Genomic DNA, 18,008 nt, shown 5'->3' on the forward strand with positions numbered 1-18,008 from the left:
GCATCTGGGCAGGAGGGCGAGGAGGAGCAGGAGACCCACATGGGCATGTCCTTGGCTCGTCTGACCGCGCTTCTCGCCGCTGCTTCCCATCGCAGGGAGCTGCCGTAGCTGATGGATGCCGGAAGGTGCCGCATTGCCTTGTGCGGCTTTGCAGCCTGCTTTGCTGGTGCGGATTACTTGGCTGTTCCCTTTTCGCCCCGGATGCCTTTCTCCTGGCGGATGGCTGTTCTGTTGCGAGGCGACTGAATCCTCTCTTGTCCTGCGACTCTGTCTGTCCTCGCGGGGAGCGGGGCGGGTGGTGGGGAGGAAAGGACCTGGAGGATATTTTTACCCCCTGCCTGAGAAAACCTGGGAGCGAACGAGAGGGACATGCGACAGTCTTGCTGGTAGTGGATGAGATCACTGTGTACGTAGGAGGGGAACTGGGGTGGGTGGGGGGAGGGCGAATCCAACCCAAGCTCCATGGGCTAAAAGGGGTGGGGTGGGGGTGCAAATAAGAACCTCGGGTTTTTATTTTTATTTTTTTAAAGAAGCACCCTTCAGCAGACCAGTTGCATGCCCTTAGCACCCTGTCACGCACTGACTTCTAAATCCACGAGGATCTGAGTTTCTTAATTTGCGGGAGGGAGGAAGTCCCTGGTGGAAACATTGCATTGCCGCCTGATTTATTGATACAGCTCTTCTTGCTATCTCCATTGCACCAGTACCAAGGGTGAGATCACTGGTTTGCACAGAGGAGTGAGGTGGGAATATCTGAAGACAGTGGTGGTGGGGGGAGGGGGAGGAGAGAGATATCCAGTACTGATCGCCCCCAGCTTGGGGAAAGTCACTGTACAGCGGCTGTTTGGCCTTCCTCTCTGCCATCATGTTGCTTTAACAGTACCTGCTGATCAGGGACTCTGGTGATCTAGCCAACATGACTAGTTAACCCAAAGGACAATATTGTGTGGGAGGGAGGCAGGGAGCACCATTGCCGGAGCCAGGCTATAAAGAATACCAGCTCCATCTACTTGGGCCGTGCCAAAGCCATTATTTCTGTCAATCAACAAGCAATTGCAGTGGAAGGATAGCAATTGGGGGTTCGGTTAGATGCAAGGTATAGTTATACTGCAGCTTTGAGCTGTTAGTGGGTGTGGGAAGGGTGGGAATTTGAGGGCAAGGAAGAAAAGCAGCAGCAGAGTGGAGTCACTGTGAACGGGCCACCGTGAGATGGAAAAGGGAAACAGGAGCTGAGCGGGTTGGGCACACTGGACGACATCAGGGTATTTGCTTCGCAGAGATTCATGCTGTGAGGCAAAGGGGCACCAAACTTGTCGGTTCTGGAAAGGGAAATAAGGAACTCCCCTCTCTCTTTTTTGGAAAGAAGAAGAACAGACTTTGTGGCATTAGGAGCTGTCTCCCTTTTTTACTTAAGAGGAGTATTGGACGGAGTGGCACAATGACTCATTTGCAGGCAGGCCTATCCCCAAAGACGCTGGAGAAAGCCCGGCTGGAACTGAACGAAAACCCGGACACCCTGCACCAGGACATCCAGGAGGTGCGGGACATGGTCATCACCCGGCCAGACATTGGCTTTCTCCGCACGGACGACGCCTTCATTCTCCGCTTCCTTCGGGCCAGGAAGTTCCAGCATTTTGAGGCGTTTCGCTTGTTGGCCCAGTACTTTGAGTACCGCCAGCAGAACCTCGATATGTTCAAGAGCTTCAAAGCCACAGACCCAGGCATCAAGCAGGCACTCAAGGATGGCTTCCCAGGAGGACTGGCTAACCTTGATCACTACGGCAGGAAGATCCTGGTTCTGTTTGCTGCCAACTGGGACCAAAGCAGGTAAACATAAGAGTTTGGGTTGTGGGTAGCTGGGGTCAGATGAGACACTCGCCTGAATTTACCATCATGCTGCAATCATCATAGCAAACTGAAATCCTGTTTGGCCCCAGTGATGAAATGATGTTAATATTCCTTTCCCAGCCAGCAGAATGCCAGGTGTAAGGCATCTTGTTTTGTCCTGAGTTCTCCATGTGGCAAATTGCAATTTTGATGATCTGATCCAGATGTCCTGCCATAGTGGGGTGGTTTGACAGGTATCCTTCAAATTCTTTCCAAATGCAGAGCTCAGAGACAGGGAGAACCAACATTCTTAGGTTCACATTTGCATTGGGCCAGGTTGGGCCATAAAATGTAGGAGAGGGGAACAGATGAATGGAAACTTGTTCTTTTTGTTGGGATACTGTGGATCTTGGATCCTTCACTTGGAGGGCTGTCGGCTAAGGCATTGTAGAGATCATGCTCAGTAGGGGAAGAGGGATGGTCTTGATATACCACCTTTAATATCTTTCTGTGACAAGAGCTGTGATGCCTGTAAAGGAGCAAAAGTGTTGGTCGTTTGTCCTGTCACTGACATATTTATCCAATGCAGTTTTGCCTGCTGTGAAATAAGCAGTCAGCTGGGACACAAACAGAGGATGACGTTCAGGAGTGCTCATTTGCATGTCAACCATAGTCTCCCAGGTCCTGGTCCTACACTATTCAACCCATAATTACTCAGAATTTGCCCCAGTTTGGAGGTAATTTTTATAGTGTTTCCCCCGGTCATCTCCCATGTTGTAGCAGCAAAGCCTGAACTTCTGCATCAACATGGGTTGCCCAGAAGATAGAGGTACTTCCTAAGACAACATGCCACTTCTCTTGGTGTCTGCATGGTGGAAATTACCCATTGTGATATATAATTTCAGATGATACCAATGAAATGTGGGAGCCAATCATAGTGGGACAGAAAATTTGAACTCTGACTTGTTAATTCTACCACTTTGGTTCAGTGGAAGTTGATGGAACTCAGCTGAGATAAGTGCTGCACACATGCTGATTAAGCATTCTGTCACAATGCTACTGAGCCCACAAGGAGCACCCTATGCACTTGATCCAACCCTCTTGCAGGTACCTTGGAAAAGCAAGGACTTTATCTCGGAGGCAAACTCCATGACTCCTGCCAGTAAATCTATTTATCCTAAAATTTATCAGATGCCTTTCCAGGCAATAAACATCAGTTGCTTAAAATGTAGTGAAATGATAATGCAAATGCAAAAGCAGAGTAGTCCTAAAAATATCTTGTAGCAGGAAATTGAATATTCATCCCTAAAGAAATGCCTTTATTCTCATAAAGTCCTGCAAGGCTCCATCAAGTCTCCAGAGCATGCAGACTTCCTGGCCCAAGCTGGTCCCAGTTTCCATTGTCTGGTGTGTGTGAACACAGGCAAGGGACCAGCCTGGTTTAAACCACTGGAATCTCTGATGTGCTGGGGATGGATATGCTTTAGGGCAATGATGGGGAATCTGTGACCCTCTAAATGTTGCTGTACTAAACTCCCATCATCCCTGACAAGTGGCCACGCTGTTTTGGGTTGATAGACACTGGAGTCAAACAACATCTGTAGGTTCACAGGTTTGCCACTCCTCCTCTACAGTTAAAAGGGGATTGGCTATCAGGTCTAGCAAAGGCCTTTGCTCAAGGTTTTGGAGGGCAGGAATTACTAGGCATAAACAACCTTGAGTTACATGTTCTGTGCTGCGATTGTTCTCATTTGCTCATTCTCTCATGTATATATTGAATGGATGGAGAATGGAACAGAGTTCGTGTTTGGCTCCATCTTCAACAGGAACAGTAAAACAACAAAATAGGCCTTATTATGGCATAGGTTTTCATTGACAACAGCTGTATTAATCAGATGCAGGAACTGAACTGAGACGGTAGGAGGCATGAGGTGAAGTGTAGTAGAAAATAAATCATACTAACCTAGTTCTGAATTTTCATTCAAACCCTTCCATTTATCAAACTAATACATGTAATACAAATGATTGTACATAGAGCAGAGTGAACAATACATATCTTGTCAAAATGACAGCAGAAACAGAAACACAAGGAAGCCATATTTGCTTATAAGCACTTACACTTTGGGGGGGGGGGGAGGCAGTTACACCCAGGAGTTGATGTTAAACACTGCCACCATCACAAGGTGATGGTGGGGGGGGGTTTAATTAAAAAGGTAAAGATGACATCATCAGGATGCTGGATTCTGTAGTGTCAGTTTTGAGCTTTTCCTGCAATTGCACATAACCATGAAATAGGCACAGCCCTGGTTAATACCTGCTGAAGCATAATTTGTAAATTAAGCCTTTCCAAAAGGAAATTCTACTCTGTGAATAGTTTATCATTTATGCTGGTACAACCCCATGCTGTATCAGTGTGAAAATAACAATAGCACAGTCCTATATATCTTTGCTCAGAAGGAAGCCCATTTTGTGCATGTTGGGGATTATTCTCAGGTAAGTGTGCATGAGACTGCAGCCTCAGTATGTGCATTTACTTTTAAATATGTTTTGAGAGTTGGCAATGGTAAGAGTTAATTTTGCTTATAGCACACAAGTGCTACAACTACTTTACAGATGCGTAATTGGGTCTCTTTTCTTAAGGCATACAACATTTTAGAAATGGGATAAACAGTGGTTTTCTAACAGCATGCATAAATAGGGGGCATTAAGCACAGTTAAATTAATCATGGATCTCAGATTATCTTTAGAAATTAGTTATACACTACTGAGTACATAAATGTGACCCATGAGACACTATAAGAAAACTAAGTTTCAGTGAAAGCAGCTGGATATAAAACAGAATTTAATTTACTGGCATGCTAATGCAAATTTTCTCTATGTTACTGAAAGGCAATAGTTCCTAACTTGCTTTTTCAGCTCTTGACATCATTTGCTATTTATCTGAGAAAACTTGAAGATGGAGAAGGAAGAGGTTACTCTTACTTAAATTGCGTCTAATTTTGACTTACAGACACCCTACAGTGGCCTTTAGGAAATTACACAAACAATTCATATGTGGCAACATACATACTGCTTACTTTTAATCACTTGATAAGTCATTGAAATGGATTGGGTAAATATTTTATAGGCACTCCCAAAGTCAGCAAGTTTGATTTAGCTGTGAAACAAACTCTGGGGCTGGGGGATCCTGAAGCATATTCTCCAAACTCAGTTTGTACACAGAAATCTTAATGCATGTTGACCCAGTCCTGCCTGCTCCACAAACAGTCCTCTCATGGATAGTTTTTGATGTGGTGGTAGTTGTAAAAGCACTACATTTCCTTCAAAGAGATTTACAGGATTGCAAATTTAAGTGTCCCTCAGCACAGAGCACTTGGGAATTTTTCAGAATTCAAACTCTGAAATGTTGGCAAATTTCAAATTTGAGCAAAACTTCATTTCAGCTCTACTTCAAACATAACATTTAAGTCCTTAAGGTCTATTTCAGAATGGAGCATGTGTTGTGTTTCATCACTCAGGAGAATACGTTAATGTAATCTGTCACGAGCCTGTGATGGAACTTCAAGTTTACATTCATCCGCCTTACTGTGCTGTCAACATAAATAACGATAAGGATGAGGTGAAATGTTGGATATTGCAAGTCTAGGGTGAATTTATGCAAATAGTTCCTTCTGTGGGAAGACTTCAATGCAGATGTCTTTCATCATAATTTGCTTGATGCTGCCGCTTTGAAAACAAAAGCTTACAATTTGTGATTCCTACAATGTATCATGGGGCTAATGGTTGGGATGTCTTAACCAAGTCTGGAATCAAGACCTGGTATCCTAACACCAGTTGCTGGGTTTGTTGGCTGCCATTTACACTTCCCAGGACATTCTGGACTAACATTATGTTGTGCACTTCGCAGCATTGCTAGAAATTTAAATGCCAGCTCTCAACCATCCTTGCGACTGCCCATCCATTTTCAGATATGCCTGAGGGATCCAGCAACATGAGAAGGGAGACACAGAGGGCATTTTGCTCATGCCTCTTCAAACCTAGCTTTGGCCCTGGTTTATCACTGAGCTATTTTTTTTTAATAAAAAAATTGCTGCCTTAAATTGTGTCCTGTAGTGCAGTGTTTCCCAACCTTGTGCCTCCAGATGTTTTTGGCCTACAACTCCCATCATCCCTAGCTAGCAAGACCAGTGGTCAGGGATGATGGGAGTTGTAGGCCAAAAACATCTGGAGGCACAAGGTTGGGAAACACTGCTGTAGTGGATATTATTATTCATCAGTGGTGGTGCAAAATGAAGCTTCCTTATCTCAATGCCATGTAAGGCAAGGAGAAGGCCACTTAAGAAAACCAAGGTATCCCATGGAGATTGCATATTGACTGCTATTTTTAAGTACTTTTAATAGGTCTTTCTGGATGAACAGGTTCTTTAAATGCTCTGTTCTTTTTAAAGCTAATGGCTGCAAACCTGAAAACAGTTACGCTTCAAGAATCCAATTGACTTCCATGAGTTTTAAGCAACTCAACAGGGAGCAGGACTGCAGCCAGTATTGCTACTCTCTCTTGCTAGCTAGCTAATGAAAATTCCACAGTAGGTAAATCATGGAGAGGCATAGAGAAACATACTGAAGGAACATAGCTCAGTGGTAGCGCATACACTTTGCATGCAAATAATTCCAGATTCAATTCCTGGCATCTCCAAGTAGGTTGGGAAAGATTACTCCCCCAAATCCTTGAGAGCCACTGCCAGTCAGTATGGACGAGAAAGGGATGGGAAACCTCTGGATATTGTTTGCACCATCCCTGATAGTTGGCCAGCTAGCTGTGGCTGGTGGGAGTGAAGTCCAATTGCATCCGGGGGGCCCTGGTTTCCAGACCCTTGAACCTAGTACAGTGGTACCTCGGGTTACATATGCTTCAGGTTACATACGCTTCAGGTTACAGAGTCTGCTAACCCAGGAATATTGCTTCAGGTTAAGAACTTTGCTTCAGGATTGGAACAGAAATCGTGCAGCAGCGGCGCGGCGGCAGCAGGAGGCCTCATTAGCTACAGTGGTGCTTCAGGTTAAGAACAGTTTCAGGTTAAGAACGGAATGAATTAAGTACTTAACCTGAGGTACCACTGTACTAAGCTAGGCCAATGGTCTGACTAGGTGTAAACACCTTCCTATGTGGATGAGGCTCAGTGAGCCTGAACAAAGTGCTGGGCTTGCAGACTCTCCCCTCTCTTCCCCCTCTGCCTCCTCTGAAACTAGAGTAAGGAATTATGCTAAGTTTAGTTTCATATTTAAACATTCTTGCCTTAGTGTTATGTACCAGCCAGGAATCCTAATTTAAAATACAGTGTATTCTAGCCAGTTTACAAGAAGCCAACTTCAAAGCTTGGGCTATTATTAAGCTAGGCAAAGTTTGTTGCAAGCCAAGTAAAACTAAGATCAGACTCTTTAAAACTGAAACTATAAACTAGGAAGGGGGGGGTGGGAGTGTACAAACCTGACACTTCACTCGGACTCATTGAGACTCAGCCACATAGTTTCATGTTTCATACAAATACTGTTGTGTTGCTGTGTCACCCCAGTCTTAAAGGTTTGTGTACCGTATTTTTTGCTCTATAAGACTCACCTTTTCCCTCCTAAAAAGTAAGGGAAAATGTGTGTGCGTCTTATGGAGCGAATGCAGGCTGTGCAGCTATCCCAGAAGCCAGAACAGCAAGAGGGATTGCTGCTTCCACTGCACAGTGATCCCTCTTGCTGTTCTGGCTTCTGAAATTCAGAATATTTTTTTTCTTGTTTTCCTCCTCCAAAAACTAGGTGTGTCTTGTGGTCTGCTGCGTCTTATAGAGCAAAAAATACGGTATTTATCTGATCACATATAGTGAAACTGTGATTGCCATACTTTATCATATGCAAACTGGATACGTTGACAGCAGATTGGAAACAATATCTTTTCTTCTAGCATCGGAATATTGTTAGCTAGCTTAATACGATCTTGTCTTTGTTGACAGGTACACACTGGTGGATATTTTGCGTGCCATACTTCTTTCCTTAGAAGCCATGATTGAGGATCCTGAACTTCAAGTAAATGGATTTGTTTTGATTATAGACTGGAGCAACTTCACTTTCAAACAGGCTTCTAAACTGACACCAAGTATGCTTCGATTAGCCATAGAAGGCCTTCAGGTAAAAAACTTTTTTTAAAGCATTACTCGTATATCTCCTAATCTTCCCTCCTCCTCACCCCAACCCCATCCTCCCAGTTGGTGTGGTTCCATGCTAAAAACAGAACCAGAAGAATATAAATTCAAACAATCCAGTAATTGAAATGTTAGGCTATATATTCATTTCTCTCAATTTGTGACCTAACTGAAGAATAATCAAGTGGTTGTTTATTTTATGGCTGAGAAACTGAGTCTCATATTTGATGGTTGCCTCAAAACATGCAGTTCTAAATTATTATTGAGGGAAGAGAAAGAACAAAAACTCCCAAAGGAGGCAGAGTTGGATTCCTGATGGATGTTGTGCGTTGTCCAGCCAAAGCAAGTTCCTCTTCAATAGTGGTATTAACTTTGGGATTCGCAAATGTGGAGTATAAGTTCATTGCCTATGAACTTGTTTGGAGTCTTCCCTCTGTGTTGTGTCTGTCTCACCTTTACGTGGGGCACATACTAGTCTGGATTGCAGCAGTTGACCTCTTGTGGGTGGGGAAGAGCATCTAAATGCAGGGAGGTGGAGTCAGTGGCATAGCTTCAAGCTCTGGCAGGGGGGCGGAGAACAGGTGGGGGCGTGGCTGGCGTGCATCCTGGGGGTGTGACACGCCGCCCGCAGGGGCGTAGCGTATGTCCTGGGGGTGTGGCGCGCATTCTGGGGACGTGGCGTGCCACCTGCGGGGGTACGGGGGGGCAGCCGCGATGGCACCCCACTAGGATTGTGCCACCGGAGGTGGTGCGCTCCCCCCGCACCCCTGTTCCTCCACTAGTGGGTGGAGTAGATGGCATTTTGGCCTCTTCCTTCTGTAACTCATGTTTTTTCACTGATATCTTTTCTAATAACACAGAATAAGTTGGTTGTGCTAGTTGCTATGTATCACATGTAAGAAAACTGAAATTAACCCCCCCTCCAACAAACCTATAATTTAACAGATGTGCTACATTAGGTTTCTGGTGTGTTGTGAGGAGAGAGACAGAACACATAACTGGATATCCATGCTTGTATGAATGGTTGCAGAATTAATTTTACACTGGCCACGCTTTGGCCACCACAGGACTCTGGAGATGCATTTCTGAGATAGTGAAGATCTTACTTTCAGTATGCAAAATGTCATTCCTTGCAAGCTTCCCACTTTGTCTGTTTCTAAGCATTGCTCAGCACATGAGTTGTGTGTGTGTGTATTGCACAGCCCTGCCAGCTGCCACCATGGCCTTGAGTAATGCACAGTGGCCCTGTTTCATGTGGTGAATAAATGCTTCACAGCATTTATTTGGGAGGTAGGAAATTTGCTACTGGGACATTGACCGCTGTGGTGAAAGTAATGTCTAGATTGGCTAAAACATATCTTCATGTCCTCAGGATAGAGTTCTGAGGTGGCCTCAGTAGTTCACAAACCACATGGAGAGCTTATTGTTTGTAGTTTCAGGCTATTCAGTAAACTGGCTGTCACCACACACCCAGTTCTCTCAATTTTCTACCATGTTTAGGAGTGGGGTGATTCTTGCCCTGTGGGCAACAGAAAATGAGTTCATTAGTGTGGTTAGAGGCACCACAGCACAATGTTTTCAGAGGCCACTATGCAGTAAATGGTTGTGTGATTCAACCCTGTATCTTGAGAGTTTGCTGATACCTTAATGCTTAATGGAGGTTGCTGTGAGCTTTTTCTTAGCCATTAACTGCATACTTGATTAAAGTTATCTATAGGTTAAAGTGCTTCTCTTGCAATGTTAAATCATTGAATCATGGTACATAAGTGCTTTATGTTCTATTTAATAAATGCAAAACTATCTTCATTAAAGCAAATGTTTATCTAAGAGGGAACTGAATTTTTATATCCAAATATTGAGGTTTTTTTGCCTCATTTCTTACTGCAGTCAGTTCTGCTTTTACTCGAGGAAATGCTTTCATTCCCTTACATTTCAAGCTCTGAAATGTTTTTATGACTCCTATAAAGCAAATGAGCAACCATCTCTATGAGCTTTTATGCGCTCTGATATTGCAGTCAATTTTAGCAGGGCCTGCCAGAATTTTCATTGTTCTTCTGTAGAGTTATGATCTAAGGCCACTTTCCCATGTTGATTCTACACCCAATATATATCAGGCTAATGAAATGGATTCACATGTCCCTGGACTTGACATAAGACTGTTAGATAAATGCCAGGCTGGTTGAGGAAATGCACATTACTTTAGGACTGGGGCAAAAATGACTCATTTCTCACCCTCATCCCTGAGTGCAGAAAGTCACTTTCCATTTCTGGAAACTTTAGACACGCTTATTTGTTCTTCTGGGCACCATTTTCCTGCTTCTGTGCCCACTCTAGCCCTCTTCAGGTCTTCTAGCTTCTGTATAGAAGAACATAGGAGCAGGGCTGCACTCAGTAGCCCTGCCTCTAATATGATGCAAACTGAGAAGTCAGTCTGCTGGTATCCACACATAGAGAGTAGATGTTTGTGGGAAAAGTGCCTCCCCATGCATACAGCTGGATGTACAAACATCTACAGATGTTCTCACTGTTTGCACAGATGTTGGGAGAGGGCCTTCCCAGAACACATGATATTAGGAGGGGGATACTACTTGGCCTGTTCCTGCTCCTGTGTCACTGCATGAGTGAGCTAGAATGCCTGAAGGGGGCTACTGTATTTTGCCCTGTTTGCCTACCCGGTTGTTTAATCTGGTTGGTGGTGGTAAGCCATGTGATGTCACCATAGTATTCTGACATGATGATGCCACAGACACATTGAAACAAAATCATCTGAGTCCATACAGTGGTACCTTGGGTTACATACGCTTCAGGTTACATACACTTCAGGTTACAGACTCCACTAACCCAGAAATAGTACCTTGGGTTAAGAACTTTGCTTCAGGATGAGAACAGAAATCGTGCTCTGGCGGCGCGGCAGCAGCAGGAGGCCCCATTAGCTAAAGTGGTGCTTCAGGTTAAGAACAGTTTCAGGTTAAGTACGGACCTCCGGAACGAATTAAATACTTAATCTGAGGTACCACTGTAAGTTTATATGACATTGTGGGAAAATCAGAAAGGAAATAGTGTTCAGGAAACAACCAGAAGAACAAAAGGAGCAGCATGGAAACAATGGGATGTGCACATCACATGGCAAGAAAAGGAAAGGAACCAGTTTATAAATGTTCTTTTTTTTCTGTTACAGATAGGTAGCCGTGTTGGTCTGCCATAGTCAAAACAAAAAAAATTCCTTCCAGTAGCACCTTAAAGACCAACTATGTTAGTTCTTGGTATGAGCTTTCGTGTGCATGCACACTTCTTCAGATACAGAGCAGGTTAGAAAAGTACAGATGGGAGATACTGAAAAAGGAGCATAACCAATAAGTACACATGGCGTATTTGCTGTCTTGATAAACAGCTACGCTATTTAATCAGTGGAATTGTATTTGCTTTGGCTTACAAGACTTTGACGAGATCACATGGCAGCTGAGGAAGAAAAAAACCTAGCACTCTAGTAAATTAATTGCTCTTACAGAAAAAGAAAAAGACACAGAGATGGGTGGACGGGCGACTCCAACAGACTAGCACAGGCTGTTTAACACTAAGTGCACCTGTATACCAAATCAGCCTGCTTAAAGATAGCCAACATTTTGTACAGACTCCCATTATCTCTGATTGTTGTCCATATTAGCTGGGGCTGATGGGAGTTGGAGTCCATCTGGAGGCCACCACATTGCCAGTCCCTGATCAGCAGTGACCAGCTGCAGTTCTAACCCCACTAACCTGGAAGTGAGGTCTGTCGAGGACTTCTGATTGTGCATGATGAGGATTGTACTGTTATTCCAAAAAATGATTGGAATGCATACTGAGTGACTCTTTGGTGACCTTCTTTCCTGCAAGGTACAGAAGCACCTTGGTTGTGTGTGAGAGATAAGGGATAAATACATGGGTCCTCCAAGGTGCCCTATTGTCTTGTCTCACTTTCTGGACCCACATGCATGATTTCCCTCTGGATGTCATTAGGCAATATTTGGTCCACCTCTACCTAATTACGTTGTATGGATGACATTTGAATTCCAGAAACATTTCATGAGTTGAAAAATAATTTCATACAAGTGAAAGTGTAGAGTTTGGTGCTCTTCTTTGAAGGACAGCTTGTTGTTTCATGGTTCTTCATTTTCATTGCTTAGCTCAGAAAAAATCTTGCTCTTTGTGTAGTATGGTAAGCAGTGTCATTAATCTGATCAATTTTGGAAGTCAATCTGCATAGAAAGCCAGATTCTGAGTGTTGTGATAAACAAATGTGGGGGTTTGAACTCTGTTCTCTCAAAAACAACAGGCATGTTGATCAGAGGTGAAGATTGAGGCCACATTTTCTTCTAGGCTGTCTTATACCAGTGCTGGGCAAGGCGAGACGTCAACATGAATAGATGCAAGAGGTCGAGCGATGGGCTTACGCTATGCTCCGTGCTATGGAGCTTGTGGAGTTGAGTCAGTATGGGAGAACTCATTCATTGTGTCTCCTTCTGCATCATAGGGATTATAATAAAGTGCATTTTCATGTAAAAACCTACCACAAGACTCTGAAGCAGTGCTTTGGCAAAAAAAGAAAGAAAAGTGTATCAAATTGTATTGAAGCTTTGTAGGTAACCTGGATTGAAAGTGTGGCGGCTCTACTGTTGAAACAAAAATCACACTGGAGCTTGTTTGTTTGTAGCAAATAGTTTTCAAATAGTGTAAAAGTCTTAAGCACTTACTGCTGCCTGAGCAGGCCACAATGAAGCCAGACAGATCTGATGTTGAGCAGTTCCATGTTGTTGCAGTGGTCGTTACACAGGATTGGGCTCCCAAGTCCCCTCTTGCCCAGCTCCCCTGCCTTCGGGGGTTGGTGAAGGAGGTCTTCTTGTCTGTACAGTGGTACCTCAGGTTACAAATGCTTTGGGTTACAAACTCCGCTAACCCGGAAGTAGTTACCTCGGGTTGCAAACTTTGCCCCAGGATGAGAATAGAAATTGTGCGCTGGCAGTATGCTGGCAGCGGGAGGCCCCATTAGCGAAAGTGCGCCTCAGGTTAAGAATGGTTTCGGGTTAAGAACGGACCTCTGGAACGAATTAAGTTCTTAACCCGAGGTACCACTGTATTATTAATGCACCCAACGGCTAACAAGCCTAGTGTTTAAAAATCTGTCCCTGTTTCCTTTCCCCTTTTTATGTTATTACATGTAATTGGCCTTCACACATCGCTGAGCATTTCCAAGGAAGTCTGCTAATTAATTAAAGCAAAAATTACTTAATAGGGATCCTTTTAAGAACATACAGCTCTTCCTTGCATGAAAATATTGTGATGTTAATTAACACTTCCATAATTTCACACGCATAGGAGAAGCTCTGCGTGTCATGGCGCTTCCTGTTGTCTGTATAACTGAGTGAAGAACACGGACTTACACCATGATCCCTGCCCCACACTTCCAACACCCTAGCTACTGGGAATACTAGAATTTTCTTCCAATTCTCAGGAACCTTTTTCAGCCCAAGGGCCACATTCCCTTCCATGCAACCTTCCGGGGGCCACATGCCAGTGGTGGGCAGGGCCAGGGGCAAAAGTGGGCACAGCAACAAATGGGAATGTGATATTTGTTTCTTCACACACTTGCACACCCCTCGCTATCCTGCAACCAGGCGAGCAAGAAGTGTTCCAGCTGCACAAAACTGGGCACTCAAAGAAGATACAAAAGCATAGCCAGTAAGGGGTGTGGCATGGGAACAAGAGTGTGGCCTGGAGAGAATCCCAAGGGCCAGACAGAGAGGCTTGGAGGGCCACATTTGGCCCCTGGGCCTGAAGTTCCCAATCATCCCTGATCTGCTTTCATATTCCCCTTTCTATCCCCACTTCTCCCCTCTCTCAGTGCTGAGTGCTTGGCACCTCCCGCAGGGCCCGTATTTAGTAGTTATATTCTCAAGGGCTGATGGGTTATTTGAGAATTGTCCAGCATCATACTGATTCCCAGGTACCTCTGTGCATCTCAACGGGATTCATTTATACTTCCCCCTCACCCCTGACCCCTGCTTTCCCGCCATTATGTTGTTGAGATAAGTTTGATATTTGAAATCCTCCTTAGAGAATGGCATTCAGCATGACGCTTTGGTTCATGGATGGCTGGGACAAGGGGGCAGCCAGGCCTGTTCTGTGCTCTCTTTCTCCTGGTTTTGCTGAGCTTACTGGCTTGTTGCTCACATTATGTCGCAGCATCAAAGGTTAGCGATGAGCTAGCAGATCAACACACTGGATGGATTTCTGTGAAGGTAGCAGTTTAATAAAAGGTGTTTGTGTACTATATCTATCTATAATAAAAGGTGTTTGTGTACTATATCTATCTGTAATGTGGCACTCTGACTATCCTATATATATATATATATATATATATATATATATATATATATATATAAAAGGATAGTCAGAGTGCCACATTATTAACATGTCTGTGTCAAGCTGATATTTAACTATTTGAGGCACAGTAAAAGGAGGGGGAGGGACGCAGGTGGCGCTGTGGGTTAAAGCCTCAGCGCCTAGGACTTGCTGATTGAAAGGTCGGCGGTTCGAATCCCTGCGGCGGGGTGCGCTCCCGCTGCTCGGTCCCAGCGCCTGCCAACCTAGCAGTTCAAAAGCACCTCCAGGTGCAAGTAGATAAATAGGGACCGCTTACCAGCGGGAAGGTAAACGGCGTTTCCGTGTGCGGCTCTGGCTCGCCAGAGCAGCGATGTCACGCTGGCCACGTGACCCGGAAGTGTCTCCGGACAGCGCTGGCCCCTGGCCTCTTGAGTGAGATGGGCGCACAACCCCAGAGTCTGTCAAGACTGGCCCGTACAGGCAGGGGTACCTTTACCTTTACCTTTAAAAGGAGGGGGAGGGAAAAGGATATCCAGTTTAGGTTGCCATCCTTCTAAGGGAGCAATCCTAACTGAACACAATGGGATTTTCTTCTGAGCAAACATGCATAGAATTGCACGCTGTGGATATGTAAACAAATCATGTGATAGGACTACCTTTTTAAAAATCACTTCAAATGAGGGAAGGGAAAATAGGGAATGCTCTAGGTGTCATAAATTGATCGTGGGTGGACTCGCTAGACAGAATCATGGTTTTTTACATCTTTGTTTGGAAACACATGTTGGGAGGGGGGAAACTTGCTCTCTTTAAGGGCATATTTAATGTTACCCAAAGGCAGAAGGCAAATGCCAGAAGTTCTTTTTAAAATTATTATTATTCCATCTCTTTGGAAGTATCTTAAAGCGAAACCAGAGAAATGCTAAAGCTGCAATTTAGATTTGAGTTACAGAAAATGTATTAGAAAAATAGAGCAAGTTTGTTTTTAAGAAGCTAAGCTTACCAGGGTTGTCATTTGGTGAAGTCCTTTCTGGGATCTGCTGCAACAGATTAAAAACAAAAACCAAAGTAGGCACAGTGATACAATACTGCAGCTCTTCATTTGTATGCTGACAGATGGGAGAATGTATTGTTCATGCCTGAGAGGGACAAGGAAGGACTGTCTGGGTTTGCACTTACAGTAGCTTTCTCTACATTTTGAGCCTTTTTTGTGTAAATATAATTCTATCTATTCCCCAAAATGATTTTGTAAAAGGCTGGCATAGGCAATGGGAAAGAATCTGTATTTTATCTCAGCTACTCAATTTGTATTCATGTTTGTCTAAGGTAAACCTTCCTTGCTTTTACTTGCTGGGTTTTGATATGATAAGGTATATAATTTTGAAAAGGGTTCCTGCATCTTTATCTTTGTCCAGTGACAACCTATCATCAAACACATACATCCATGAACTCCCATTTCTTTTCTAGTCTATTGAATGGAAAGGGAAGTAATCATCACTCTTGTCAATGAGCAATTAATTACTATTGCTTGTTCTCCTGTAATGGCATAAAAAACCATGCTGATGACATTAATGGCTGTTATTCAAGCCAGGCTAATTAGCAGTTCTGGTCTAAGGTAATGTTGAGTTGCAAGGAAAATCATGTCAGAGTAATGCTGGAAATATTGTCAGTTATCAGCATAGTTCTCTGTATACTTGGATGCCAAGCAGCTCCTCACTTAAGCTGACAGTTACCATGGTGAGCCTTGATCAGTTAGTATGCAAACATGCATTAAATTGTGGTACAGGAGAATAAACACAGATCTGAGATGCTTAAAGCGGGAGGCGAATAGTTGTGAACTATGTGAAGAAAATTGCTCCATTTCTCCCCCCCCCTTTCTAACTCATAATGTTTCCAAAGGGCAGCCAGCAGGTTTTTAAGATACAATAGAAAACTTGAAAATAGACAATTTAAAAAAGTAATCTGCCATTCAAACAACCCCCTGCTCTTCCCTGACTGCTAAATGACTGATCAAATTAGGCTTCATGTTGGTTCTAGAGCAGATTTTGGTTGGATTTTCTTAGCCACCTGAAGAAAAAGAGTCACCTAATGAACTTTCCACAATTGGATTTGCTTCTCTGGGGGCACCACACAGAGACCTCTCTCTCTCTCTCTTTTTTTAAATTGTTTTATTTATACACAGAGACCTCTCTCAATTGACAGTAAAGTTTGTAACCAATTGTAGGGAAGGAAATGATTTTTTAATTTTTTTTAGTTCCTCCAAATCAAGCAGGTCAGAATTGTTGTAGCTTTGACCTCAAAGGCAACGTTCAGGCATATTGATTTCTAAAAAGAGAAACTGGAACCTGGAGAAAATGAGTGATAGGTTTCAAAGTTTGGTTTGATTTTCTTTGAAAAATACGAAGGACGGCAACATTCAATTTGTTCTGTTAGGGTTTATAGATGGGGGCTTGGCCTGCTGTCAGAAACTATGGAGCAATCAGACAATGCACTATTGGGGTTTTATTGCTATTTTCCTCTTCTGCTTTTCAGGAAATGGGGAGGAGGACAGGTACACTGAATTGTTTTCTGGCCTGTTGGCAACCATACTACAATTACATGGTGGGGGTGGTTGCAAATTAGCCAGTCGAATAGATTGCAGATGGACTTGGTGGAGCAGAAATTATACAAATCTGTAGCAGGGAAATGACTTTGTAGAGCTGTGACCTCAGTGCTTAAGAAGCAGAGCAGAAATGTAGTGGTAGCAACAGAATCCAGGAAATATGCATAGATTAGGTGACACCTGGAAATAAGATTTCATTGTTGAGAAAATAGCTAAGGGTTATATCCAACACTACAGTTGCACTTGCTCAACAGACCTCGGCTTGTACAACAGAACTTCCTGTCATCCCTCTCCTCTGCATTTCCTTTCCTCTCAAAATCTTCTCCAGAGCGTGGGCAGACCCTTCGGAACCTGTTTTGGGAGCAAACAAAAAGTGGAGAGAAAGAGAGAGCTCTGTTGTGCAAAGAGAACTATGCATGTTCAGCACCGGACACAATTCTTAAGTACTTGCCTGTTGTTTTAGAGTACAATCTTATGCAGGCAAGTACTCATAAGTAAGTCTTTTTATATTCAGTTGGGCTTGCTTCCAGGTAAAAGTCTTCGGCTACAATCCTGTACCCCACTGCTTCTTTTTCTGAGAATATATTTATTTGTTGGTGCTGTTTAACATAGATGGTTGGACAACAACTCAGCATTTTATTGTTTCCCTCCAATATCCATTCACCTCGAAACATGGCCATGAAGGACACAATAAATCCCTCTTTTTCCTCCATAAGAATGATGGATTTTCTTTTGCTTTCACTCACATTAATGATGACAAAAAGCCTCTATAATTTTTATTGCTCTGTGTAGGAGAGTAGCACTGAAGGAAACCTTTATGTAAGTGTAACAGAAGAATTATTTAATGACCGTATTACTTATTTATTAATATCTTGTGGACCCAGTCTAAGCTTTCAGCTCTTAGACTCTGCGTTCAAATGTTATGATTCCTACAAGAGGGTTTTTTCTGTGTGTGGCATATATATGATGTAGTTTATATAAGGGCATGTTAACCTGTCAGCATACTCCGTTTAAGCATACTGCTGCTTTGAAAA

General features: G+C 43.5%; 1 protein-coding gene across 1 annotated transcript in view; it reads left to right on the forward strand.

Moving 5' to 3' along the window:
* Nucleotides 1-432: 432 nt before the first annotated feature.
* CLVS2 (clavesin 2) overlaps nucleotides 433-18,008 on the forward strand; it is a 40,770-nt gene continuing 23,194 nt past the window's right edge. The window contains exons 1-2 of the mRNA XM_083731460.1: nucleotides 433-1,827; nucleotides 7,827-8,001. Coding sequence (XP_083587586.1) covers nucleotides 1,439-1,827; nucleotides 7,827-8,001 — 564 coding nt within the window. The 5' untranslated portion in view covers nucleotides 433-1,438. The remainder of the gene's footprint in view (nucleotides 1,828-7,826; nucleotides 8,002-18,008) is intronic.

The sequence above is a fragment of the Podarcis gaigeae genome (genome assembly GCF_964106915.1).
Source record: "Podarcis gaigeae genome assembly, chromosome: 3".
Lineage (NCBI taxonomy): Eukaryota > Metazoa > Chordata > Lepidosauria > Squamata > Lacertidae > Podarcis > Podarcis gaigeae.